Consider the following 27,352-nt stretch of genomic DNA (forward strand, 5'->3'; position numbering starts at 1 on the left):
GAGGAATTAAAAGGAGACGGTTTACAGCATCCCACTTCAAAAGTTAGCTAAAAATATCCCGACAAAAAAAACATATGTTTGCTTTATAAATTATACTCAAAATTTATAAAGCTGAATATGTATGAATATATATGAATATATATGATTTCAGTTTTTATTGATACACATATATATATAAAAAATAGTTTGTCATAAGCATAATTGTATTTGCTGATGTATTTAAATTTTATTTTTATAATTATTAGAATTTAAGTGTTAAATAAAACACAATTAAATAAAAATAAGTAAACAAATGCGGGGAATTTATTGAAACTAAAAATTGGACACGGTTGCTGGGATCGCAAATTTTGAGTGAAATGCTGCTCGAGTACCAGGCGAACAGAAATGAGCGCAAGCAGCTTATCAGTAAATAAATTAAAATCATCATTTAATAAGGAGCCCAAAAGTATTTACATATTTTTCAACATTTGGCTTTCGATTTAAAAGACGCGCCTAAAAGTATGCTCCTTTATATAAAGACAAGTTTTTTTACAGTATAGTCAGCAGCAGATAACCAAATACTTTATTTTTAAAAACCTAAGATTGGGAATTGGTGTCCAGCCAGTACATATATATGCATATGGTTGACTTATTTACAGTTGAATTGGGAATACGTTTAATGCAAATTGCTTCTGTTTGTTAATGCAATACGACTTGCAACTCAAATGGATATTCCCTTGAATTAAGGCTTTGCCTAAACAGTTGAGTATGCTGCCAAGCCACGTCGCCTTTGCCGCCGCTTAGTTTGGCAACAATCTGAAATTCATTGGAGTTCTCAATGCATCTATTGCCATCGCTGGTCTCCACGTTCACATTAATTTTGCCGTCTCCAAATGTTTTCGTTTCGAATGTGAGTTTATAGGATTTTACTCGAAGATTTGATTTGCTCAAATTGAATTTCCAAATGATTTCAGCGCTGTCTGTGTCCTCTGTCAGGAATTGTGTAAATCAATATAAGATTGAAAAAGAAAAGAGCTAATATAGCTTACCTAGCCTGGCCAAATAGGCCATTTTCCAATCTCTCTCCACCTTGCGAAAAATGTTCTTCGATGCGAATTGCGCACTTTGCCAAGTCTTGTAGGTTTCGAGTATATTCAAATGCTCGCCAACTAAAAATTAAAGAAAGTAATCGCTCATGAGCATAATTGATAAGTTTTTTTCTATGGAACTACTCAATCAAACCTTTCGTATATCTTTCGTACGTATCACTGGCGCAATTGTAGCGTAAATTGAATTGTCGCAGTTCCAGCTCGCTGTCATTTGGCGTAAATACAAAAATCTGCAATAGAATAATGCATGAGAGATCGTGTGTGATCTTTCTATGTAGGACAAAGACAATTAATGATCAGCTCAAATGACTCACATCTGTGAATGTGTGTTCGCCACGCGACTGACGCCACGACAAGCTGCCCGAACTTCTGCCTTTCAGCTCGCTCTCGGTAGGAGTGCTGCGTAGTTTATTAAAAAAAATCCAAAGAACAGCTTTAATTACAGCAACAACAAGACAAAGCGTTGCAGTCGAACGCTACCGACTGCATAATGCTCGCTTTCAAATGTAGACTTGGCATACATCTTAGCCAGTCAGGCATTGCACAAAACTAATATACCCGTGTTCACCATACAAAACAGCAGCAAGACAATCAATGAATATTTTTTTAATACATACCGTTCCACGGTCATTTCAATGACCTCGCACATGTTGCGCTGACTGAGGAATTTTTTGCGCTCTTCGCTTGTAAATTGCTGCCGCTTAGCTCTAATCACATTCAGCGCTTCGATGAGCTCTTTCTCCGAGCACAGTCTGCGTTGCTGCAATATTTGTTGATGATTGTTCGTATATCGCCAAGTGACATCCTGTGCATCATCTCGCGAATAGCCAAAGACATAGTCAATATTGCGCTTCCAGCCGTGCTGGTACATAAGTGGCGAGTCGACAACATTGTCGGAGGGATCGACATGCAGCCAGCGCATTTGCTTCTCCGAAAAGACTTCGGTCCACACATGATCGAAGTGGGAATGCACTAAGCGGGCATCATAGTCCAAACATCTGCACAGGAATGTAAAGCAATTGGCAAACTCGCCACAGCGTCCCTTCCGCGACACCAATAATTGGGAAATGTCATTGTAGCGATGAAACTTGGTCTCTTGGCCACAGCAAACTGTGACCTCGACTCGCACATCACCCTCGGTTTGGGTGCGACGCAGTTTGCCATCCTCACTGCCGCACACCTGGCATGGTATGTTATTGACCCACTCGAAGAACTCCGTCTTAAACCAATTGACCAGCTCAACGAGAAGCAGATCGCGTATGCATGGCTCCTTCTCTTTGCATTCGCCAGCTGCAATTAGTTCCTGTATTTCAATTAATTTCGTGCTGGCATTCGTCGTTAGCTCATCGATGGGTATGAGACTTCGCCCGCTGACCAGCAACGCCTCGTCCTCATACTGCATAACCGCATCGCTGTAGAGCTCCAAGGACTGCAGGAACCGATTAGGAGTGCGCTGCAAATAGAAATTCTATATATACTCTATTCAATTAAATTGTACTTTTAACCCTTACCAGCAAGCGTGGAAAGGCAATGCGTTGTCTGTAGGGCACTGAAGGTTGTATAAACAAAGGCGTTGCACGTGTAACTGGCATTTCTTTTACATTCGTCGCGTCGTGGACTGGCCCTAATGCAAATAAATTAAATTTTAATTAACAATCAGTTAACTTGGCTATATTACGTATATTTACTATGTATACCATTTAGCCACGCCTCACGCCTTTTACTTAGCACGTCTCTGTATTTTTGTATTTGCTGTAACGGTACTTCACTGGGCAGTGTGTACTCATTGGAGCTTGGCATGCGTTTAAAACCAATTGCATTCAGCAATCGCTCGCTGCCCTCCAACGAGAGCAGCTTTTCCTTGATCGTTTTATTCTCCATACGAATGGTGCGATACTTCAGGTTATTTGGCTGACTAAGCACATTCTCGAGCAGCACGAGTAATATGCGCACTGCCTCTAGATATTGCTCTTGCTGTTTCTCCGTTGATTTCGTTGGTTGAGGCTCGATCAATCGCACGCATTCCAAATTAATGTCAACCATGTTGTTAAAATGCGCGGCGCTATCAAAATAAGTCACAAAGCCGCTATCGTGGGGTGGGTGGGTGAATGTCTGTCTAGCTGCTTGACTAGTGATGTGCAATGTTTATCACAATATATTTATCGAATGTGTTAGCTTATTGACTAAATTAATTGATTAAATTACGTATTTATTGCACTTGAAAAAAAAACAAAGGAAAAAGGAACAAACGCTTAGCGGCTTAAGCAGCTGTTGACCAGCGACATTATCGATTATCGATAAGTCAAGTAATTTTTAGGCATTTTTCGTTTTGGTATTATTATATTATTTTTTGTAAGAGTGGCAGCACCGGCGACTCGGCGAAATTCAACCACTTTTGAAAAAAGTAGGCGTCGTTTCAATTGTGAAGCGTCAGTCATTGTGCAAAGTTTGCGCAGCGGTTAATTCAGAGAAACTGAAAACAAAAAAACTTCATTCGTCTCTTATATTTCCTTAAAAGGTAATAAAATTCAGTCTTTCTTTGTTCCGTTCGTGTGCCTTCGACTCTCAGTCGCAGGCTCAAACTCGAGCGGTTTTCGATATCGAGCAGTGTGTACATACAAATTCATTTGGATCGTCTATTTTTTTCTCATTCAATTGCAGCAAGTTAAACTACAATCCATATAGCAAAAATGTGTGACGAAGAGGTTGCCGCTTTGGTTGTCGATAACGGTTCCGGCATGTGCAAAGCCGGCTTTGCCGGTGATGACGCACCACGCGCCGTTTTTCCATCAATTGTCGGACGTCCCCGCCACCAGGGCGTTATGGTTGGCATGGGCCAGAAGGACTCGTATGTGGGTGATGAGGCGCAGTCGAAGCGTGGCATACTCACCCTTAAATATCCCATTGAACACGGCATTGTGACCAATTGGGATGACATGGAAAAGATCTGGCATCACACCTTCTACAATGAGCTGCGTGTGGCACCCGAGGAACATCCGGTGCTCCTAACTGAGGCGCCCTTGAATCCAAAGGCCAATCGCGAAAAGATGACTCAAATCATGTTCGAGACTTTCAATACTCCGGCCATGTATGTGGCCATCCAAGCTGTATTGTCCTTATACGCCTCTGGTCGTACCACTGGCATCGTTTTGGATTCTGGTGATGGTGTTACCCACACCGTGCCCATCTACGAGGGCTATGCACTGCCACATGCCATCCTTCGTCTAGATTTGGCTGGCCGCGACTTGACTGACTACCTTATGAAGATCCTGACTGAGCGTGGCTACTCCTTCACCACCACCGCCGAGCGTGAAATTGTGCGCGACATAAAGGAGAAGCTATGCTATGTCGCCCTAGACTTTGAGCAGGAGATGGCAACGGCTGCTTCCAGCTCCTCGCTAGAGAAGTCCTATGAGCTTCCCGACGGACAGGTTATCACTATTGGCAATGAGCGTTTCCGTTGCCCCGAGTCTCTGTTCCAGCCATCATTCCTGGGCATGGAGGCGTGTGGTATCCATGAGACTACCTACAACTCGATCATGAAGTGCGATGTTGATATTCGTAAGGATTTGTATGCCAACACAGTGCTGTCCGGCGGTACCACCATGTACCCAGGCATTGCTGATCGTATGCAAAAGGAGATTACAGCTTTGGCACCATCTACCATGAAGATTAAGATTGTGGCGCCACCGGAGCGTAAATATTCCGTATGGATTGGTGGCTCCATTCTGGCCTCGCTGTCTACATTCCAACAGATGTGGATTTCTAAGCAGGAGTACGATGAGTCTGGCCCATCCATTGTACACCGCAAATGCTTCTAAGCAACCACAAGAACAGCAACAAGAACAACATCAAGCAAACAACAATTGCGGCTGTAGCTGGGCGTGGTCCTGTCTGTGCCTGCGCCTCACGCACACAAAAAAAAAACCATATATATACAATATTTTCCTATTCGTTACATATTTAGGATAGGGTAGATAAAACAAAGAAGATGCGAAGCTGCAGATATTTAACACAGGCAGGCACATGGTCCCAGCAACAGCAGCAAGAACAACAGCAACAAAGATATACTACCATTTTTTTTATATATATATATATATACAACAATTTTATACGAAGTCATGTACCACATAGATACACACACAAACACACACGCATACACACACCCACACATCCTCACAAACATATAACACATAAGTAATTAGCATATATTTTTGTGTTCGATCGAAATTCACGAGTTCATGCGCACATATTGGTATTATAAAAAAAAATATAATATAATATATATATTCCATATTCGGCATTATCCAAGCATTCTTTACATATATGTAATATTATGTACTACACTTAACCAAAAAGAAAACAAACAAAAATCAAAAGAAATTTAAACTAAAAAGTATTTGTAACCGCTACGAAGAAACAAAAAAACAATAAAAAGCGATGAAGAACTGAATATGGTTAAAAACGACTTATTATTAATTGAATATTTATATGGGTTTTGGTTTCTCCTTTTTGATGATTAAAGCTGTTGTGACTCAGACTCTTGTGGATATGGAGATTTGTCAGCGCGCGCGATAAGCCGCTTACAAATGTTTCCCAAAAATGTTTGATTTCTGTCTAAACGAAAACAAAGGCTCTACTCGATATTTCGCAGGAAGTGTTTGATAAGCGAAATGACTACAAATATTTCTGATATAGTATTTAGTTGTGGATTTCTCATTATTTTTAGCTTCTGTTGTGGCAAATGCGGGCTATGAGTCGCTGCGGCTTATCAGCGTGACGGACCGAGCCAACAACTTGCCATGCCATGCCCCTCGCTGATTGATTACCTCTAAAACAGCTGGAGCAGCGCCGTTTACCTTATAAGGCAACAATACAGTCGTATCAAAGCGTATATGTACGTACGTACGTGCATGTCTCATATGCTTTTCACTGGCAATAGTTTATGCCCGAATTAATCAACAACAAAAATACAATTGCCTGAGTCAGCGAGCAAACATTGGAAATCGTCATCAATTCGCATTGTTTGCGAATGTATTTGTGTTTGGCTTGACCACTTACGGCTACACACAAACACATACACAAGCCAGGGCTGCAGCAGGGGCAGAGAGTGCGGGAGAGGAGGCTATAGTAGCAGACAGAAAAATAGTTAGCAGAAGTGTAGGGAGAGAGGGAGAGGAATGTATAGTAAAAGAACTAAAGACACTATCAGACAATGCTGGGGAAGCAAGTGAAGTGAGAGAGAGGGAGAGAGCGTGAGGCGGTGTAGTAAATGAACTAAATCAAACACACACAATGCCAGGGCAGATGAGGGGACATAGTGAGAGGGAGAGTGAGCGGTATAGTAACAGAATTAAATCAAAAACATAGAATGCCAGGGCGACAGAGGGAAGAGTGGGACATCAGCGTATAGTAGCAGGTGTGCCAGAGCACGGAGGGGGGAGGAACACATAGTAGACGACATTTTAGGCAGGGCTTTCAATGCGTTTTGTTTTGGTTCACAAACTCGCATTGACCAAAAATACAATCAACTTTTTTTTTGGTAGTAAGCAATCACACCCATATGTGGATTGATCAAAAGCATTTGACTTTTTAGAAATACACATTTAGATCTACGTATATGTGTGTATTTCTCAAGGTTGTGAGACGATTCGGCTTAAACCCGGAATATCGTTGTAGATTTTCAACTATGAACTGACTTGGGTTAGAACGTTTTCTCCACATAAAAATGTAATAAATTAACAAATTGTTAATCTAACAAAAATTTATCAATTTAAAATTTAGGTAGACAACCAAATTTAGCGCGAATTCTTTATGAAAATATTAAATATTCAAAATAATTTCATCAGAACGCGCAATTTTAAATAAACTATTTTAATAATTAAATAAAATCTTTGAGGTTATACGACAAATCAAGATTTATTCCATCTGTATTATATCATTAAATTGTCAAGTATATCTTAATTTTTTATACATTTTCATAGAGCTATAAAGAGTTTTATATATATATATATACGTATATCATTTTGTTTTATATAGAAATTACTTTTATTGCAATCGTTATACATATGTTTTTATATATATAGACACGCCCTCAAATTATTTTATATGACAAGATTTTTTTCTAATTACAAATGCAAACGATTCCAGTACAGAGAAATTTCTATAAATTAATAAAAGAAATTTTTGTTAAATAATTTTCAGTTTTCACTTTGTTTTTTTTTGATTACAGTTGCTTTGAAATACATGTTTTTTAAGTATAGTTTTTGTGCATTGGGTAAATCATTTGAATATATATTTATTAGATAAGAACACATAAGTACTAAGGTTAGCATTATAAAATCAGCCTTCAATTCATGCTTTCTAGGTTAAGATGTACGTAGATAAGGATTTTTAAATAAGTGGAATTTATCATGGTAGTTATTGCACTTTTTAAGCAATAAAAATGTGAGGACAAAAGAAAAAATAACTGTATATAATAGCAGAAATAAGAGGTTGCTAGTCGGGAGTGTCCGACTAAGAATACCCTGAATATGATATTGAGCTTAAATGTTAAGTGAAGAATACTGAATCCGAGATTATAGAAACCTTTACATCTCATAAGGTACCTCTAGCTGAAATAATCTCTAAGTTCAATTGCTTCAAAAACTAAGTTAAGAAATATCGATTTGTATCGATATCAGTTCTAGGTTTCTCGATTTTTGCAGTGTCAACGGACGGACTTCTGGGCGGCCCTGATACCACGCCTCCTTTCTCTTCCTCTTTCACTTATTTAATTTTCATAGGGGATTCAAGGGTATGGGACAGCTTGAAATAATACTCACCAAAGAAAAAAAGAAACAATAAAAAGCAACAAAAGAAATACACAGAAAAAAATGATAACTTAGCTATGAATATTCTTGCTATACATGAAAAGTTTTCATTGTTCTGCGTATTTTTTTTTATAAATTACGATAAATTTTATTTTGATGTTTTTTTTGTTCACTAAATGTACATGGATTTGTGTGTGTGTGTGTGAGTGTGTGTATAGTTTTAAATACATAATTTAATGGTTAAAAATTACAATTAAAATGTATAACATTAATAATATGGATTTTACTTTATTGCATTTATTTTTTTCTAGCACTTTTCTCTGTTTCTTTTTTATGATTATACGATAAAGATAAAGCATATAAATGTCGTTGATAATGTTGAGTGTATGAATATATAAGGTAAGACACGTAATGTTTGTTTTTATTTGTTTTTGTTTTTTTTTTGTTTAACTAAAAGCATAAATATATATGTATTTAAATATCGTTTATATAATGGCTATATAACTAAAAAGAGAAAATATGCATATACATACATGTTATATATATATATATATGAAGATCCTATATATAAACTGTGACTTTATGCGTTTCGTGTGTGTATATTTATATATTATGATACAGCGTTCAAGAATAGCGCCTGATTGCAAAACAAAACAGCGTAAATCATATCGATATACACATGTATTTTAATATATATATATATACATATGCATATGATATAAGCATTAAGTGCAAACAATAGAAACTGTTTTGTAATCAAAAATACAAATATTTAAATTTTACACATACGTATATATATATATATATATTAATATATATGTTCTTTCATCTTAGCACACCGCAATGCTTCCTAAATACTAAAATTTGCCTGACTTAAATGCTAATAACATGTATATTGATACCTAGACGTACACTCAGCTCCATGTCCAGAGCATGGGATTACATTTGCTTTTCTTTTCTTTTCTTTTCTTTTGCTTAATGCTTTAGAAAATCTGTGCAAAAATTGAAATAAGTAACTAAATAAGAATTGTCCGTGTTGGTTAGCTTTATGCTTCGGTCTTGTTGCTGATGCTGTTGCCGCCACTATTGTTGCTCTGGTCCGCTTGGCTGACTGCTGCAGGTCCGGGCGCTACCTTGTTGCAGCTGCCACGTTTGCCAGCGGGCGCATAAAGCATTTATCAGTAGGCCTGCGCCTCCTTATAATCACTCTGATCGGATGTATAGAAATCCTCGAGCTTCCATTGCAACGTTTCGAATGTGGGTCTACGCATCGGATCCTTGTGCCAGCACTCCAACATTATCTCATATAGACGCTGCTCACAGTTCGGTGGCATGGGCATGCGATAGCCATGCTCCACCTGGGTTAATACTTCAGCGTTGGTCATGCCTGATAAAAGGTAAAAGAAATCGAGATTTAGCAATGTTTTTTACTAATGGTTAAGCAAAACTCACCTGGATAGGGTATACGTCCATAGGTAACCAGCTCGGTGAGTAAAATGCCAAAGCTCCACACATCTGATTTAATGGAGAATTTACTATAATTGGCTGCTTCTGGTGCTGTCCATTTGATGGGGAAGCGTGCACCGACACGTGCCTCGTATTCATCCTCCTTGATGAGTCTGTATGGGGTAGATAGAACATTTGATATTAAGACTCTTCTTCTACAACTGTTACAGAGTTAATACTCACCGTGCCAAACCGAAATCGGCTATCTTTACGATATTGCCATCGCCGACGAGCACATTACGCGCCGCCAAATCTCTGTGTATATAGTTTTGCGATTCCAAATATGCCATGCCAGCGGCTATTTGGGCAGCCATATCGATAAGTGTTTGCATTTTGATACTACGACATTTGCCTGCAATTGCTAAAAGATATTAAAAACACATACATCATATATTAATAATGACACGATGAATTTGAAGCAATGAACGAACGATGATCATGTAAGAAATTAGGCAAGTTAATGTCATGTGTAGATGATTAAGTTAGCATTTTGCCTTTTAGCTTACCTTGCAGATACTCCAATAGGGAGCCGTGTTTCATCAGCTCCGTTATAATGTAGATGGGCTCTTCGACGGTGCAGACCGCATATAGCTGAATGAGCTTGGTGTGGCGCAGCTTCTTCATTATTTGTGCCTCGGCCAAAAAGTCCTTGGGATCCATTGTGCCTGGCAATGGGATATAGGCAAGATAAGTTATTTGCATTTTTGATAATATTTAAAACTAGATATTGGCTATATATATGAGTAGTATTGATAAGAAGTCTTCCTTAAATAAATTTCCATTCAGATATAATCTTTAAAACTACTCTAAAACAAGTAAGAGTACCCTCGCTGGGAGTGCCCGACTAGGAAATACCCTGAACCAGACGGAAATAGCTAGATTCACTCAGCTCATCGTCGTATTATAACCTGAACTTTCATATTGAAAGGGTTCATAGTATATGAGCTTGTCTTGAACATTATATTATACTTCTTATATCACACCCATTTCACTCCCTTTCAACTTACCCGACTTAAGAGTTTTGATGGCCACGGGCGTGGTATTATTCCACAGTCCCTCCCAGACATCGCCAAACTGGCCGGAGCCCAATTTGCGTACGAATTTCAACGAAGTTCTGTCGATTTCCCACTGATCGCGAGTTCGATGCGATAGACCCTCGGTGACAGGTTTCTCGATCTGTGTGGCAAAAACAACATCAAATTAGTGAATGCAATTAAAATAAAAATGAGTTAAAGCAATTCAATTTATAATATGGTGTGTGCTTTTAGGCTCGCTTTGAATGAAGGTGCCAATTGGAGAGAGCTGATTGCTAAAGATGTGACAACTGTGGCATACACTTAGGCATTATGTACAAATTCATGTCGATCAGAAGTGGAGCGGAGTTGGCAAAAGTTGTAAGTAAATTTTTGGGGCTTTTAGTTTGTCTGGCCTTTTGGGTCAAAGTCAAAGTGCAACTAATCTGCGTCTAGTTAATTAAATTTGCCATTGTTTTAAGCTTGTTTTATTTCGTTTTCGGTTTTTCTTAGTTCAACCAAATGGCTTAGTCATGTTTGAACATTGCAAATTTGAAAGTGCATTAGTTGAAATTTTTGCATGCCCTTCGCGGTTTTTTTTTGCTTTGTAGTTTTTGGTTTTCTGTTTTGTGTTTGCATAAGTTGGACACGCGATTTGGCAGTTGCACCAAATACTCGATACATATATATATATATAGATGTATGTAGCAATATTTAATTAAAAAATAAAGTTTACAATATTTAGTATACTATATATACAACGTCTGCTACACTTATTCGATATTTATGACTAGAACTTGCGAGAAATATTTGCAAGGCTGTGCTGAAAGGCGTTTTTACAGCTTTGGTAATTCTCAACTGGTTTTGGATGGCATATTTGTTTTGTGCGCTTACATTTCTCAACTGTCTTAGACTTCAAATTGAACTGAGGCATGCTTTTTACATTAATTTGGCTTTATGTTTAACAAGTCTAGCTTAGTAAGCTCACTTAATTATAGCATTACATTTAATCATTTGCATCTATTAGAAATTTTAACAAGGCATTTTGAGTACGTTTACTCTAAAGTTTTAAGCATGAAACTTAACTGGAAGTGGCTTGAACGTCAGGTACTTTGTTCAAACTCTCATCAGAAAAAAAATTTATAAATATACTTAAGCATGGCATTGTATGTTGAATTCATAAGAATTGTAAAGAAGAATTCTCAATAAGACGCAGCTCTAGCTTAAGTATAATTCACAATCGCTTGGAGCATGAAATTGAAGTACTTCATAAGGGCTTATAATTCTCAATTGGTTATGGCAGAAGACTTGTTTGATAATTGCGAACTTGTAGAGCTATAAGCTGAACTAGGCAATGAGTATAAATTAACTTTAGCTTAAGCTTCGACTAAAGCAAATTCAATTCTGTATATATTATATCTATATATATATATGCTTTCTGTTTAAACTTCCAAACGACTGGCATAAATCTTAATATAATTTATTTTTGGGGTTTTTTTCTTTTTCACAGCTTAATTGCACTTTGTACTTCGGCTATATTTATGAATTAAATGAAATGAATGGGTTGTTTATTTAGTATTATTTGTTTATGGCTTTTTTTTTTGGCATGATGCTGGCACACACACACACATTAATTAACGTTAATGTTTAGAGTTACAAAATCCTACCTCAAAAATACCCGAAAATGAATTTGTCTTTTATTTGTTTGTTAGTATTAATATATAATTTTCGTTAGTATTTTTAAAGGAATACAAAAAAACAAATATATATAAATCATTTTAAAATCGTTTTCTCGTTAAGTATACGTAAATAATGGCAGAAATTATAATGAAAATGTTAAATGTTTAATGTAAAATGTTTTATATTGAGAAATGCCATGTTAAATGCGCGACAAGAGTACGTTAAATGTTAAATGGCATGTTAAGTGCATGTAAAATGCATTAAACAATAATTAAATACCATGAATTAGTAGGAATTCATATAGTTAAAATAGATAACGTGACCTACCTGTACACAGGGCTTGCAAAGGTTGACGCACAGGCCATCCGAATCCTTGGAATAGTGCTCGACAAGCTCTTGTAGGGTTCTGTTATCGAGAAAGATGCGAGTGAGTTAACATAATGTTATTGTGTTGATGGTTAAATGCTTATATATTTACCTGAATGTTGTGCGTCTGGCAATGAAGAAGCCGCCCTCATCCAATTGTCTGATGCGGTAATGCTTAACCGTATCGCCATCGCGCACTGCAAATTTCGAATTCAATATTAGATAGATTCGAATATAAAAATGCATTCATATTCATTATTCATTGAGTAGATTGACATTAGGTATGCCGTATATAGCACCCACCTGATAGCGAATAGTCATTGTGACGGCTTTCGGAATCGCGTATTAAAAATGCGCCGTGCTCGTTCTCTGGCAGTAGCAGTTTTTTCTCAGCCTCAATGCGTTTGATTTTGCGGAAGTACCAACTGCAATTACAATCAACAGAAAAGGAAATTGTCGTTAGCGAAATATGTAAATGCATAAAAACTAAATAAAAAGTAAGCAGCTGTTTTTCAGATAGTCATAAAATTGTGGTTTTTATTAAGGAAACTGCTAACAGCGCAAGGCTGCAAAGTTAATATAAGTAAAAAACAAAACCTTTCAATCAGGAGGCACGTGCGTGGGTGCTGCCACACACAAACGCATACGCATACTGACATGATGCTCGCACTGTCACGCTCCTTACTCACTTTACTGTCACGCCTGTAGACTATTCGTATACATTCTACATACATACACGCACTCTACATACATATTGTAAATACATATTCTACACACACAATCTTCACAGTCCTCTCCACACGCACTATGCGCTCATAGTCTCCGCATATGCATTCTCCACACACAATACACTTACACTCTCGAGACACATGCTATCTACAGACACTCGCCAAACACATGCTCTCTTTTATCAGTCTCCAAACTCTACAAATACAAAGTCTGCACGATATACGCTTATACTTAAATTGTAGACGCACTCTCCACACATTTTCATTACACATATTCTCCTCTCTCTCTCTTCCTACATCCTTTCTACGCAAATTTTCTCCACTTCTATTCTCACATACCTCGCATACTGTTTACACTTGCACTGGCCATACACTCCATACACATACACTCCTCACACACACTCTCCCATTTTGTTCGAGCACTTTTCTCCACTTTAATTTTGAGACGTGTTTTTATTCTATTTTCAAATCTTTTTTTGTTGTTTATATTTCATCAGGCAAATTTCTAGTTGTTTGCGTGTAATTAAATTATTATGCAATTATTGTTAATCTAAAAACGTGCACAATTTACTAAAATTATCCTGCTTTTCAATTATTAACCAATTTCGTTGTGTTGCAAATTGCAAATGTTGTGTAATTTATGCACCATTTTTCCCTCTCTTCTGCTTCTTCTTTATTTGTTTCTGCTCTCTCAAATTTGTTTTTAAGCGACAAATTTATTTTATTTATGCATTTTATGAGTGTTTTAAATTCAACTTTAATTGCGCTTCCGAATCGAAAATTGCGGAACTTGACTTGAATATGTTTTTTTTATGCTTTTGTTGTTGTTTTAAATAAAAATTTATGTACGCTGCTGCATCTGTGTATGAGTGTGTGACATTATCTAGTTGAATTTATTTTAAAATTAAGCTAAATTGCTTGAGTTTCATTTTTGTTGTGATATACAAACTATTCATATAGACTAACAGCAAATGGCTTTGTTTTTTTTCATCTAGAATTTCAGATAAATTTTGCAATTTGAACACATTCAAAATTATATAAAATGTTTATGGAATATATCTTATAAATTAAATGCCAATTTATAATTGATATATATTGTAAATAACATTTCCAATAGCTATACAAACTCTGTTTCTACCTAACAGCCTTCTCTAATCTGTTTTAACATGCATGTTAAAGTAGCTGTCAATTGCTGCTTGGGCTGGCATTAACATTGACCTTAATAAAGTTTACCAAAATCGAAAGAAAAATAAAAAATGAACAGCTATTGTCAATTTCTCTTCACCTCTATCCCTATCGCTCGCTGCTTTTCGAACAACTGTTGTTACAATTGAAGAGATTTCTGTTATATAATCGAACCGCAAACGAAACCAATTTTTTTGTGAAGTTCGTGACAGAGAAAAAGATGACAAAATCTTGAACAACAAAAAAAAATTTGTGACACATCATAAAAATGCATGTAAGATGTGCTGTAAAAGAAAGAGAGAGAGATACACACAGTTGCAGTGTAATAATTGAGACACACACAGAAATGCAGACATAGACATTTGCATATATTTAACACACATCCATGTGTATAGATAGTTAGATAGTCAGCTTTTATGTGGGCTATGTAGAAACGAAGCCATTTGCGATCTTTTGTCTAAGCATTGAAATGCGGTTTTATTATGCGCCCCTCACGACTCGCTTGATGTTGGCCTCAATGCGATAAAGGAAACTCATCAGCAGCAGCAGCTGAGAAAAACATTTTCCGGGCATACAAAACTTTTCATTTCAATGGCTGCGCTAGACCAAAAACAAGAACTGAAGCAGGACGCGCAGGAGCAGGAGGAGGCCAACGGGCGTGTTAAGTCTTGAAACGTGGCGCAAACAAAAAAGTGAAAATAAAAATTGTTGTGCGCAAGGACATGCCTCTGTGTACACACATATATATATATATATTTATGTGAGCACACACACACATACATATATCCAGACAGCTCTTATTTGGGCTCTTGTGCATGCACAGGAATAACGAAATAGACTGGAATGCCCCAACCAAACCACAAACCATTTGCATAAAAAATAGCTTCAACTACAGCCACAGCATCAGCCACAGCCTCCACTACAGCCTCTGTGCACCTGGGAGCTTAAGCTGCGACCTGTGTGGACAGCATGCTCTAGCTGTCAGTTCCAGCTGCAAAGCAATACAAAAAATGAAGTAGTACGCTTTAAGATAGCCTATTAACAGCTGACTATTGCAGCCAACAGCTAAGTTATAGTGTTGTAAAACGTTATAGCAACAGTAGATAGAAGAAAAAGGATCAATACTTCTTGACATGACAATTTATAACTTATTTAGTTCTAAATAGTTAAAAGCGTCTTTAAAAATTTGTAGCTTTAAGTATAGTCTAAGAAATGAGGCAAAAGATAACTAACAGTGTTGTAAAACGTTATAGCAGTCAGACACAATATAGTAGCAATGCTAAGCATCTTAATCGATAACTTTGCTAGCTCATAAAATATCAGTTTTTTAGCTTAAAGCAGAGCTTATGAAAAAGTTCAAAGTAGACAATTAACAGTGTTGCAAAACGTTATAGCAACTGTAATATAATATACAACAAGAGAATCCAAGAAATATTTCTGCTAGAAGTATCGATATCGATACCAATAAAAAACATTTTAAGCCGGCAATTGGCAGTAAAAACTCACAGCTCATAAATTGCTACACGATATGCTTCTACGACTATGATAATATGGCCCATTAGAAACGGTAAATTAATTTTAATTAGTCAGCCTGGCTATGGGCATATACCCGATAGATAAAGCACAGTTAAGTGGTATAGCAAAAAGCAAAGACAAACATGCACAGCAATTGGCAAGACAGGATGGACGATGCGATTCTAGATGGGCCTCACCAGCGGCGCATGGCCAATGCCATTTGCCAGTTCTATTGAATTTCACTTTGGCTTAGAATGCAAACGAAGGTAAGAGGTGAGTGGGAGAGGGCAGATAGTGCTAGCTGAAACGAGTTGGAGTGCGTGTTTTTATTCCATTTCCATTTTTCTACTTCTTCTTCGGCTTTTGCTGTACATCGCCTGGAGCCATTCAGTTAGCTGGAATTCAAGCGGACAAAACTGCAAGTAATCTGATTGCGCAAAAACCATTTAAAGCTATTATTAAAAGAACTTGCGGACTAGCTGAACTCGGACTCAGGCTCGTACACGGGGACTCGGACTCGATTTCAGCTCTCAACTCTTAACTTGGCTGGCACTTTTAATTGGCTGTCTGCTGGCGTTAGGGGAGTTGGATTTAATTTTATTTTGGTTTTTTATGTATACCCTGCAATTGGGTAGAGAGGATATGATGTTTTAGACAAGACATTTGATAGATAGCACAAAGTATAGACCTCAACTGCCAATGTATTCTCTGTTCTGAACGCTTGTAAGCTCTAAAAGCTATATCTAGAAGGAAGAAGCACACATACTTATGTATGTGCTTGGCTCTATATACATAAACGTCTAGTATGAATACTTTCGCAGCATTGTATTTAGTTCCCGGGTATCTTTTAGTCGTGCAATGCCAACTCGAACTTGTTTCGCTCTGTCTCTGCTCACATTGTTGCTACGTTGATTAGCACATGGTGCAGTTGTCATCAGGCAAACGGTTGTCAGACAATGCCTACCTCATCAACAAAGCCAGCAATTTGCGCGTCAAGGCAAGGCAGGCAGTCAAGCTTGTCAGGATGACATGTTTAGAGCTGCATCCTTTTGTGAATGGCATACACTGTGATTGATCAATCAATCATAACAATATTAATGTGTATGCCACATTGTGTAGCACGTGTCTATTATGCCAATGAGCATTTATTAGACGCCATTAAAGCGCATTTTCCAACCAGCCAGGCCAGCCAGGCAGTTAGCCTGGCCATAATAGCATTTAGCCTATTTATAGATCATCACATCGATAGCTGCCGGCCTCTGCATGCATGACTTTCATAAATATGCAACACTTTAATTGCACATGCTTTGGCTGGTATGCGCAAGCGCATCCTTTTGCTTCGCTGCAGCTGCAGTTGCAGTTGCAGTTGCTCGAGATGCTCCATGGTAACTTGTTTACGTTAGGCGGCTAATGTGAAATGAAGCTGCAAACAACTGCAACGCTGCACCACCAGCACCACTGAAGCACTGCCAACTTGAAGCTGCATCTTGGCTTTGGAATTTGAATCTTCTTTCTGTTTTTTTTTTTTAACTCAATAGCGTCTAAGCACGCAGGACTTGGCCATGAGAGAGCTGTACACTTCAAGAAATTTGTGCTCAACTTGTGGAAGTTCATTTGAGATTTTTGATTTCATTTTATACATTTATAATTTTTTATAAAAAATTTCTGATTCAAGACTTCAGACTTCCGTGCGAATATTTTTGAGCTTATGCATATATTTAGAAGTCAAATTCAAATATTTGTTTGCATGATGCCAATGTTCATGATTATTTCATTAGTCAATAGAATATCTTCTAAGTATATAAAGATGTGCGACCAAGTTGAATAAGTTATGTATTTATATGAGTAGTTGCAAATTGAGTCAAATATTTACAAGTATTTCTATGGATATTCATTCATATTCCAGCGACAACTAACCCATTTCTGCCAGTGTAAAGCAGAGGCGAAATGTTTACGATCATTTAGAGAGGCAACATTGCGCGTGTCTTGTTATGTTCAAGTGCCAATTGTGTTCATATCTTTCAGTTCAGTTCAATTCAGCTCGCTGCCCCAGACGTATCAATATCAATATCAATATATTATGTTCATAGAGAGCAGATTGCAGCGCTGTAACATGAAAAATTGTTCTAGAAGAAAAATGAAAAGGAAAAACGCGTTGCTTTATTTATAGATTGGACTATGGCTAGTTGCTGGCCAAAGCCAAAATCAAATGCGCAGTTGCTGCTGCTGCTGCTGCTGCAGTCTTTGCCTTAGTTGCAGCAGCTAGGCTTACAACAACTTTTTGTGGCTCGTTTGGTTGGCGACTGGGGCGCAACTATTTTTAAACAACGCAAACTCAACGTAATGTCTAAAAATATACACACTCGAGTTGCAGTTGCAGTTGCACTTGCTGCTGCTGCTGCAAGCCACAGATACTTGCTACATGTTTTGGCTTTTTGTTAACAATTTATATATATATATAAAAGTGTTTTTTTCTTACAAGTTTTTGGCCATGGTTAGTGGAACGATGCGACTTTTTTTGCTGCTTTGGGCCAACATGTTTGGCTTGTTTTCGGCTGTTAACTTAATTGCCAGGCAGACAAACAAGGCGCTTTTTGAGTTAAAATTAGATTAGATGCAACAAGTGAACTGAAGCCAGTTGCTCAGCCAGTTGATGCTGCCTTCGCTCTGCAACTATGATCAGATACACACACACATATATATATATATATTGGCTTGGCTTATGGCATGTGGCTCACATCTTCATTTGGGTCTCTCTGCTCCAATTTGCTAGGCCAACACTTGACGTGCCCACTGGATGTGATTGACACACACACACACAGCTCTCTGTGTTGGCTGTATTTTCACCGTGCCCAATTCTAGACAATTGAGCCACAAATTGTGCCACTAACTAACTCTCTGACAACAACAGCAACTGACAACAAATCGAATCGCATTCAATCCAAATCCATGCAACGGTTCAAACGTTCCACTGTCAAATGCAGCTGCCCCAATTGCCAATTGGCAGCAACAGCAGCAGCAGCGGGTGTCCGTATTGCAATTGGGACTTGGGCTTGGGCGATTTATTGAAGCAGGTCATGATGTTTTGTATTTTGCATTGTTTGTGCAATTAGCCAGATATATATACATATCTGTTTACAGATACTTATTTCTATATATATATATATATATATATATATATATATATATATGTGAGTGCATATCTGAACATGTAATTTGCGCGCTCGTCAGGCAAACGGGTTTTTGTTTTCATCACATTCATATTTTGTTAAGAAACGTCACGCATGATTCAGAGGCTGTGAATTAACTGTGGATTACAGCAGAAGATTATTTAATGCTTGTTCAGGGCAGTATAAGCGGGTATATTGGTGGCGTTTATAGAGACTCAAAATACTTAGAAGGCATTGCAAATTGGGAATTATAATATATATTCTTTACTTGGAAACTAGAGATTTGGAATTATGGATATTTATAATTCGATAGACCATAGCCTAGTGATGAAATTGGAATAAGAACTATATCCCTTCCTTCCCTTAGTTGTACTTAGTTTACTTGGGTCGTATCACTTTAGAAAATATTGAACTCTTGCTAAATATAATTATATTTGAATTGTAAACGTGTATTAAGCAGTCAATTACGCTCGATTGCACTGTTCTTAATTGATTTTAACGCATTAACGTATGTTATAACAGCAGCTTAGCTGCTGGGCGTGTGTGTGCTATGTGTGTGTGTGTTTTGGGCCTGGCCAAAAGCGCGCAGGCCATCAATTTACAGCTGTTCATTTTGGCTAAATTATAAAAACAAAAAACTTTTCCTCGAACACGAGGCCGATTTGTTTATTGTGTTTGAATATGTCCAAATATACATATACATATATATATATATATATATATATATATATATATATATACAGTTATATATATATGTACGTATATGTGCACTTTAATTCCTGATTTGGTTTTCCACTTGCGCATATTAATTGGAGTATGCAGCTTGTAGCTTGTCGTTGTTTTTTTTTTCTTTCTTTCAGTGCACTCGCCGTCACTTTCTCTATAATTGTTGTCTTGGTCATGTTTTGATTTTATTTATATTTATTTGCGGTTGTTTTTTCGCCTGTTCCGATATCCGCTGACACATGCATATATATTTATTTTTAAATATTTAATTAGAAACATTTATAAAACCAAAAAGCGAGGCGCGCTGGTGTCACAAATAAAGCTAATAAAAACAATATACGTGCGCACAATGCGGCGTATGCGTAATGCGAGCATTAAGTATACGTCAATTGAAATAGACATAAAAATATATATGTGTATACATATGTATATAATACTTAGCCAAAATTTGTTTTGAATTAGCCAGCGCACACTTACCTGTAAAGAAAAGCATCAAAAATTTAATTAGTTATTAAAAAAATACATTGAAAAAAAAAAACAATAATTAATTAGTTACGAGATGTGAGCACTTTTGACACGCGACAATTGTAAAATTGAAACAATGCAACAATGCAACAAAAATGATTGCTTAATGAATAATTTATTTGAACATTAATAACAGCCCCAATAAGCGTCTGTTTATATATTATAGACAGACAGCTATATCCATCGATTGCTATCGGACAATATGCAAAATGCAGCTGGCAAATGCTGAATGAATGAACTTGTAACTTGTCCAACAGCTATGCAAATACCCTAGAAAAGTGCACTTGAAATCGAGTTGCATATTTAATTAGGGCAAATTGTATGCAGCTAGCAAAAGGGGGAAAGTGTCCACTGAATGCAGTTCATTAAGGTCGTCTATATGCCCAAGCTATTTGTCTAATAAATGCTATTAACATATGTGGAATTGGCATACTTGAACTGTCTGTTGTGCATGCCTTTGAAGCTGTAATAAAAGCGTTTGGTTTGGCGACTAGCGAATACCCTAGCTTTACATGTAATGTTAAAGTTTAGTTTTCGTGAATGTCTACACAAGAGGGAAAGAGGCCTATGAAAACCATTGATATTACATCTTATTAATTCTTAAAAATACAGAAGTCAAGAAGTGATAGGAGTAAAGATCATATCCATATTTTATATAGATCTTATTATGTTTCTGTTGACATTAGACAAATTAATCTAAATAACTGAACAGATCTTGACTTGATTATAGTTCTTTGTGTTTTTTTTGTAAATAATATATAATGTGACTGCGAGCTGATTTTGACTTCTGAAACTTTAACTTCTTTTGCTTTAAATAAACCAACTCCTGAACTAAAATCAAAATTTATTTTTCATGATATAAGTCAAATCTTTAACCAAAATAGTTGACTAAGATTATATTCACAACTAAGCTGACGCAGCATCAAGTTTTTCTCCTTTTTTTTTTCATTTTTCTATTCAAATTTTTTTTTTTGCAGAAGAATAAGGAATGTAGAATGGACACCGCTTATAGAGCATATAGAATTTAGCTGGCATTTCCAACTGACAACTCAAGACAGGAAATTGATAAAATATCAAATGCCAGATACATTTTCGAATATTACACAGATCTGATAGATATATATATATATATATATATATATATATATATATATATATATATATATATATATATATATGAATGTTTTATATATATAAATAAATTTTTAATTATAACTCTAGATATAAATTTTATGTATTTAAAAAAAATATATATATTTTTTTTTTATTTTTTTGCATTAACGACCTGGACCTCGTAAAAAATTATTGATGAGGATTACTCTGAGAGCTTCAAAAACAGACAAACATTTTTAAGCACATCTTAGCATACTAGATACACTTGTTATATGCAAAACTCAATTGTTATTAAATATTGAACTTTTCCTTGTATGCAGCTCTTAAATTGGGTCAATTCGTTTCATTTATAGCTTAAACAATTGTTGTGCTTATGCAATTGTTGTTTGAACAGCTGTGCAAAAAATAAAACTTGATTTCTCTATAAAAGCAAAACTTGTATTCTTGAAGAGATATGCTGCAAATGCTGGATAAATCAAATGCTACAATTGAATTCAATTCATTTCCTGCATTGGCTGTCAATCACTGAGCGACACACGCAGCAAACTAAATGACAGTTGTGGACCAACCACAATGGCAGCATATCTGGCAATATCTATTTTTATATAAAAAAAAAAACCAAACCAAACGAAACCGAACCAAAGATAATTGTTGCTGGCGCCAATTGAGGAGCAGCTAAAAGTTGCTTCGAGCTAAAAAGAAAAGAAAAATGGAATAATAACATAAACTGGCCGATGGACAATGCTGTTTAGCTAGTTGTTGTTAGCTGCAGAGCAACAGCAACAGCAACAGCAGCAGCAACAGCAACAGTTGCCGGCGTTTATTTAATTATTGTTTAGCCAGAGCATCCTGTACTGGCGGCTGCACTGCCTAACACGACTAACAAACGACATTTATTTATTTTAGCAGCACGTTAAAGGCGAATGCAGCCTGGGGCGAGGCTGCTGGGGGCGTGGCTAAAGCCTATTGCAGTTCGTGCGAAACAAATTTGAAATCAATGCAGACGAACGGACGAACTTAATGGCCAAGAGAGCCTGGAACAGCAGCTAAAAATAGCCAATAGCCAACTAGCATTTACAGCAGGCCATGTTGCCTGTTGCATGTGGACATGTTGCCTGTTGCATACGTACACATATATGGGGGTCTGGCCACAATTTTATGCAGAAATAATTTGTTAATGCCAGGCTTTCGATTTGCTGCTAATGCGACGGACAAACGTTTTTTTTTGTTGCTTATATGCACAAAAATTATTTTCTTCTCGTGTTTTTTGTTGTTGTTCAGAATCTGCTCAGCAATGTGGCAAGCTGCACGTTGCACGTTGCACGATGCCATTTTAGCAGTGAAAATGTGCAAATAGAAACGGCCACTGGCCATAAAATGCATTGTAAGTAAAAGGCTAGCTCTGTGGACTGAGTCGTCGTTGTCGGCGTCTGTGGCTTGCAACTGCCTAGCGCCAAGCAAATTATCAAGTTCCGGCAACGTGCAACGTGCAACATTTGCTGAACATTTTCTAATGCGTTGGTAGAAAAACAAAAATGCGCTTTCCAGATAACATCACGAGAGTTCTCTCTCTCTCTCTCTCTACCTGTCTACCCCTCTCTCTTGACACGCAAATGCAATTGAAGCTTTGATAATTTGGCCAGCAAATTATGGAGAATGTCAGCTAAAACACTTTAATTTATATATATATTTATATATTTTATATATATATTTATTTATATATTTGTAATCAGATCCAAGCTGCACGCAGTTCAATGTCAATTGCATTGTCTAGCTTTTTTTTTTGATAGAAAGGTGAAGCAGAAATCATGAGTTTATTATTGTATTTATATGCACAGTATCTACGTATCTCTCTGAGTTTATTGTTCTGTGCATGTAAACAGCTGTAGACAATGGCAATTGCTTGCATTCAGGCTAGCTAATTGTCCAGATACCCTGCAGTTGCGCTTTCGAGCATATTTGCTGGCGTATAGAATGATCTAGAGAATCAAAAAGTGGCTCTTAGTACTGTTAGTTTTGCTTGCATGACTATCGATAATCTTTGATAATCGATAACATATATGTAAAGGATATTAGGATATTATTATAATGAAATGGTGAGTGGTAACTGGACTAAAAAATGTGACATCTACTTAATCTATCTATATATCTATCTATCGATAGATTATGAGCATCGGTTACTTTCATGAAAAGAATATATAAAGTCAAGTGTTAATCGACAGCATTTTAGAGATGTTAACTCTTTTTTTGATGACTCTCTTAAATATTTAGTTCTTACTTAGCCATTTATCGATAATTATTCATAATCGATAACAATTAAACCTCTTATTTAAAACTTAATTATACATTTTTATTACTCTACTTATACACAGCTAGATTGAAGAGAAAGCAAGTTTTGGATCCTTCTTTTCTTGACTTAACTATCATCATATATTTACTTATTCATATGCCACTTAAGCATACGAGTATAGAGCATTACTGAGTGTTCTCTCGAACATGACTAACCCATTTATTTACCTTGATAAATATCGAGACTAAAATCACATCCTCAGTACCAAAAGCTCAAAGCAAATTTGATCATTAGTGACTACGAATATATCTATTAAAGTAACGCTTGAATGCAGTTCACAAATAAATGTCAGCTATGGGATATATATGACTGCCTTATATTTATTTGAATCGAATTGAATTAAACACGTGCTGCACGTTGCATTTAGTGCTTCACTTATATAATAACCCCCATCCAAAAGCACACACAGAAAGCTAATGATTAGCCGCAGTGGGCGTTACAGTAACAATGCTTAGTTTGGTGGGCTGGCTAAGTCGCACACACGCACAGTCAGCCAAGACAATGACATTATAGCCGCGCCCCGACAATTTGCAGTTGCTGCAAATTAACTGTTTCGCAATATAGAATATGCCTATAGAGAAAACTACAATAGATATAGATATATATATATATATATATAGTTCGATTGTTGGCGTTGCTTACGTAGATGTGCGAATGCCTCGAAAAAGTTGTCAACAAAATTGACTCGGCTAGTAGCGTTGCTCCACAACGAATATCTTTTCAATTAGCTTCTAATGTCTTTTTAATTTGCCAACTGCAAGTTGCGAACTTGTGGGTGAGGTTAAGTCATTTGGTCTCTAGGGGAACTGATAAAGGTAAAAGAATGAAATTTAAAAGCCTTAGCTTCATAGTTAACCATATTGAGTAAAGTTATATTTTCATCAACAAATCGATAATTATCGATATCAGCTATGGGTTTTCGGAGTATATTTTTGTAGTTGTTAACAGCTACGGACCTCGAGCTACAAGTGATATAAATACCTTAGCTTTATTCTTGATTAATGCAAGCTAAGTTTGTTTTGTTAGTATTTGTCAAAGGTTTTTCATTCAAATATCGATAATTAACGATATCAGCTATAGAGTTTCTAAACATTAAAGTTTTTAAGGCGTAAGCACTTCACATTTGTCATAAATATGATTTAATAATAATTTACATTAAGTAAGAGTTTGTTTAGCTAGTATTTGGCTAAGGTGGCAGAAATCGATAAATATCGATATAAGTAAACATATTTAGCAGATGTTTAAGGCTACACACGCTTGAAGTTTGGTATCTATTGATACATATACACAAAAATTACGAAAATTATACAAGAAAAGAGTTCAGTCTTAAGTTTTTGGTCAAATTTAATCATATTTAAGCTTAAAGAAATAAAGCTCCAAATACTTTCGCTCTAAATACAGCTCAATTTCGCAATTATCAACTCTTACTTAACTTTTCGCTATACCAAGTCCTATTCCAAATCTTTGCCCCAGTTTCAGCTGCATTAATTCAATCTGTGTTTAACCCGCTTTAACTATTCTTTTGCGAAAATCTTTGCCAAGAGCTCTGTGGGCATATGTCATTATTATGCAGATATTTCTTTTGGATGATGATGCATATACAACTGTGCTCCAATAGTTGTCAAACAAATTGAATTCACGTCAACTTCAAGGCCAAAGCATTTCAAATTGGTTCAGTCCCTCAATTTGCATTTCAATACGAAATTGTGTACTTGTGGTACACGTGTTCAGCTAAAGCTCGAACGCGACGAGTTGTGGACAAACAAATGCAAACTTGTTGATAACTCAAAGAAAACGAAGCGAATGTAACACTTGACACAAAACCACGACTAGACAAGAAAAAACCAAAAATCAAAAATCAAAAAAGCAAAAGAGCTAAATTTGAAATGTGTCGAGCCATGTTTGTTTAGCGCTTAATTAAAGTCTGTCTCGAAAATTGTCACGACTTTTTTTTTGTTTTGGGGGCATGGCAACAGTTGAAAGACGGGAGGTGCACGAAAAAAAAGAAAAAAAAAAAACGGTACTACAAATACCCCAAGGTATAAAATGAGGAGTAGCTGCTGACTCGTACCTGACTGATTTTTGATAGTCAAATAATTGGCAGGTTAATAACATAAAGACGTGACGTTTAACTCGATTACAACATGGAAGCGAAAGATCGCACCAAAGTGAAAGAGCGAGAGAGAGAGAGAGAGAGAGGCAATAGCCTTAAATAGAAAAAGAGACACACTGGCATAGTTTTTATACTTGCTTACGAACTGAAAAGAGTATATTAGTTTTGTATATTGAAGATACGAACTCGAAATTTGGAACATATATTTGTGGGCATCCGCATTTTTGACGCCCACTTGACGCATGGCAAATAGAGAAATATTACACCCGGTGTAACAGAAAGGCTTTTATTTAAGATGTTAGAGATTTGACATTTGAAAGATAAATATTCGTGTAGACAACCCAAGTCCAAAAATATATAATAGATATATTTAACTCCAGTGTTGGTAATACTACCAAAATCTGCACAGTTAAGTTACAGCAAATTTGCCTCTTGTCAGATACGACCTGTTTTGTAACGCGAACGAGCATTATGCAGTCATCACCGCCCGACTGCAACAGTCTCACTTGTTGTTCTTCCCAGTCTTGTGCATATTTACCACCTACTTGTAAAGCAAACATCATAGATTGTTCTACAGTCTGGGTGTGACGTTCGCGTTTGTCATTCATTAATAATTATTTTCAATTTGCAATTATTGGTTTTTCTATAGACTATTTATCTATGGTCAAGTGCTTTGTTATTAGCAATAGCATTAACATTAGTCATTCGCTGTTTTGCTTTCTGTGTTTTTTCCTTCAACTTCTTACAACTGATTTTCTATAGAATGAAAGTCATATCATGTACTGCAAATTGTTTTGCATACGTTTTTGGCCCACAAATATATATATAAAAAAATATAGAAAAACAAAATTACCTGACAGCTGTGTCTGGGATCTGGCACAATTAGTGTGGAGTGCCCCGATTGGCTATGCCGCCTATTTTGCATCATAAATTTTGAAAACTATGTAAAGTACAAATGCACTGCAAATGACGTCATTTTAAACTTTATTTCTGTTCGAGTTCTTATGAGTCGAGAATATTGAGCATGTTACGCATTAGAGACCTTTTTGATCTTCTCTCTTTCTCTTCCTCTATCTGTTTCTCTAACTGTCTCTAAATATCTACACCTATAACCACCAAATTATTTCCTATTTTTAATTAAATCTTGCTCTACAAAAGGTATGAAACTGCCATATCAAGCTTAATAGAATCGGACTTCTATGTGATCTTATTTTACAAACATAATATGGCTTTAAAGAAGCTCTTAAAAAGAAACTTCTCGAATTTATTTATTATAAAAATAATTAAACTTTTATAGTAGATATCAAAATATGATTTAAGTATATATAATAAAATGGTTTTCGAGCTTAACTTCGTCTAATAGAAGTGCTCAGTGATATGACTGTTCTAGGAAAAAATTTCATAAGCATGTCTTATATGTTTTATCTTACATAGGCTATAAGAGTTTAGAGTTCAGAAGGCT

The 27,352-nt window shown here is 36.4% G+C and overlaps 3 protein-coding genes across 5 annotated transcripts in view; 1 reads left to right on the forward strand and 2 right to left on the reverse strand.

Annotated features, from left to right (window-relative positions):
* Window positions 1-562: 562 nt before the first annotated feature.
* Window positions 563-3,381, reverse strand: LOC111603234 (peptide-N(4)-(N-acetyl-beta-glucosaminyl)asparagine amidase). 2 transcript variants are annotated; one of them, XM_023320749.2, is made up of 7 exons: window positions 2,786-3,381; window positions 2,600-2,712; window positions 1,706-2,541; window positions 1,403-1,487; window positions 1,222-1,318; window positions 1,029-1,148; window positions 563-968 (listed from the first exon to the last, which is right to left on the reverse strand). In XM_023320749.2, exons 1-7 carry the CDS (start codon window positions 3,129-3,131, stop codon window positions 679-681), a joined length of 1,887 nt encoding a protein of 628 aa, XP_023176517.2. In that variant the 5' UTR covers window positions 3,132-3,381; the 3' UTR covers window positions 563-678. The 2 variants fall into 2 exon arrangements, with proteins under 2 accessions (XP_023176517.2, XP_023176509.2); XM_023320741.2 differs by having other exon boundaries at window positions 2,777-3,381.
* A 124-nt stretch (window positions 3,382-3,505) lies between these two features.
* Window positions 3,506-5,024, forward strand: LOC111603208 (actin-42A). The gene is made up of 2 exons (XM_023320707.2): window positions 3,506-3,606; window positions 3,750-5,024. The coding sequence occupies exon 2, from the start codon at window positions 3,779-3,781 to the stop codon at window positions 4,907-4,909; it is 1,131 nt and encodes a 376-aa protein (XP_023176475.1). The 5' UTR covers window positions 3,506-3,606; window positions 3,750-3,778; the 3' UTR covers window positions 4,910-5,024.
* Window positions 5,025-8,725: 3,701 nt separating this feature from the next.
* The window catches only part of LOC111603185 (tyrosine-protein kinase Src42A), a 52,816-nt gene continuing 34,189 nt past the window's right edge, over window positions 8,726-27,352 (reverse strand). The window contains exons 3-10 of one of the 2 annotated variants that reach the window (XM_023320680.2): window positions 12,769-12,890; window positions 12,578-12,662; window positions 12,427-12,505; window positions 10,414-10,582; window positions 9,913-10,071; window positions 9,590-9,758; window positions 9,353-9,519; window positions 8,726-9,287 (exon numbers count right to left, since the gene is read on the reverse strand). In XM_023320680.2, the coding sequence (XP_023176448.1) occupies window positions 9,079-9,287; window positions 9,353-9,519; window positions 9,590-9,758; window positions 9,913-10,071; window positions 10,414-10,582; window positions 12,427-12,505; window positions 12,578-12,662; window positions 12,769-12,890 (1,159 nt within the window). In that variant the 3' untranslated portion in view covers window positions 8,726-9,078. Of the gene's footprint in view, window positions 9,288-9,352; window positions 9,520-9,589; window positions 9,768-9,912; window positions 10,072-10,413; window positions 10,583-12,426; window positions 12,506-12,577; window positions 12,663-12,768; window positions 12,891-27,352 lie in introns of both variants that reach the window. The other variant, XM_023320672.2, reaches the window with a different exon arrangement.

Source organism: Drosophila hydei, unplaced genomic scaffold, assembly GCF_003285905.1.
Source record: "Drosophila hydei strain 15085-1641.00,03,60 unplaced genomic scaffold, DhydRS2 tig00008122-arrow-pilon, whole genome shotgun sequence".
NCBI lineage: Eukaryota > Metazoa > Arthropoda > Insecta > Diptera > Drosophilidae > Drosophila > Drosophila hydei.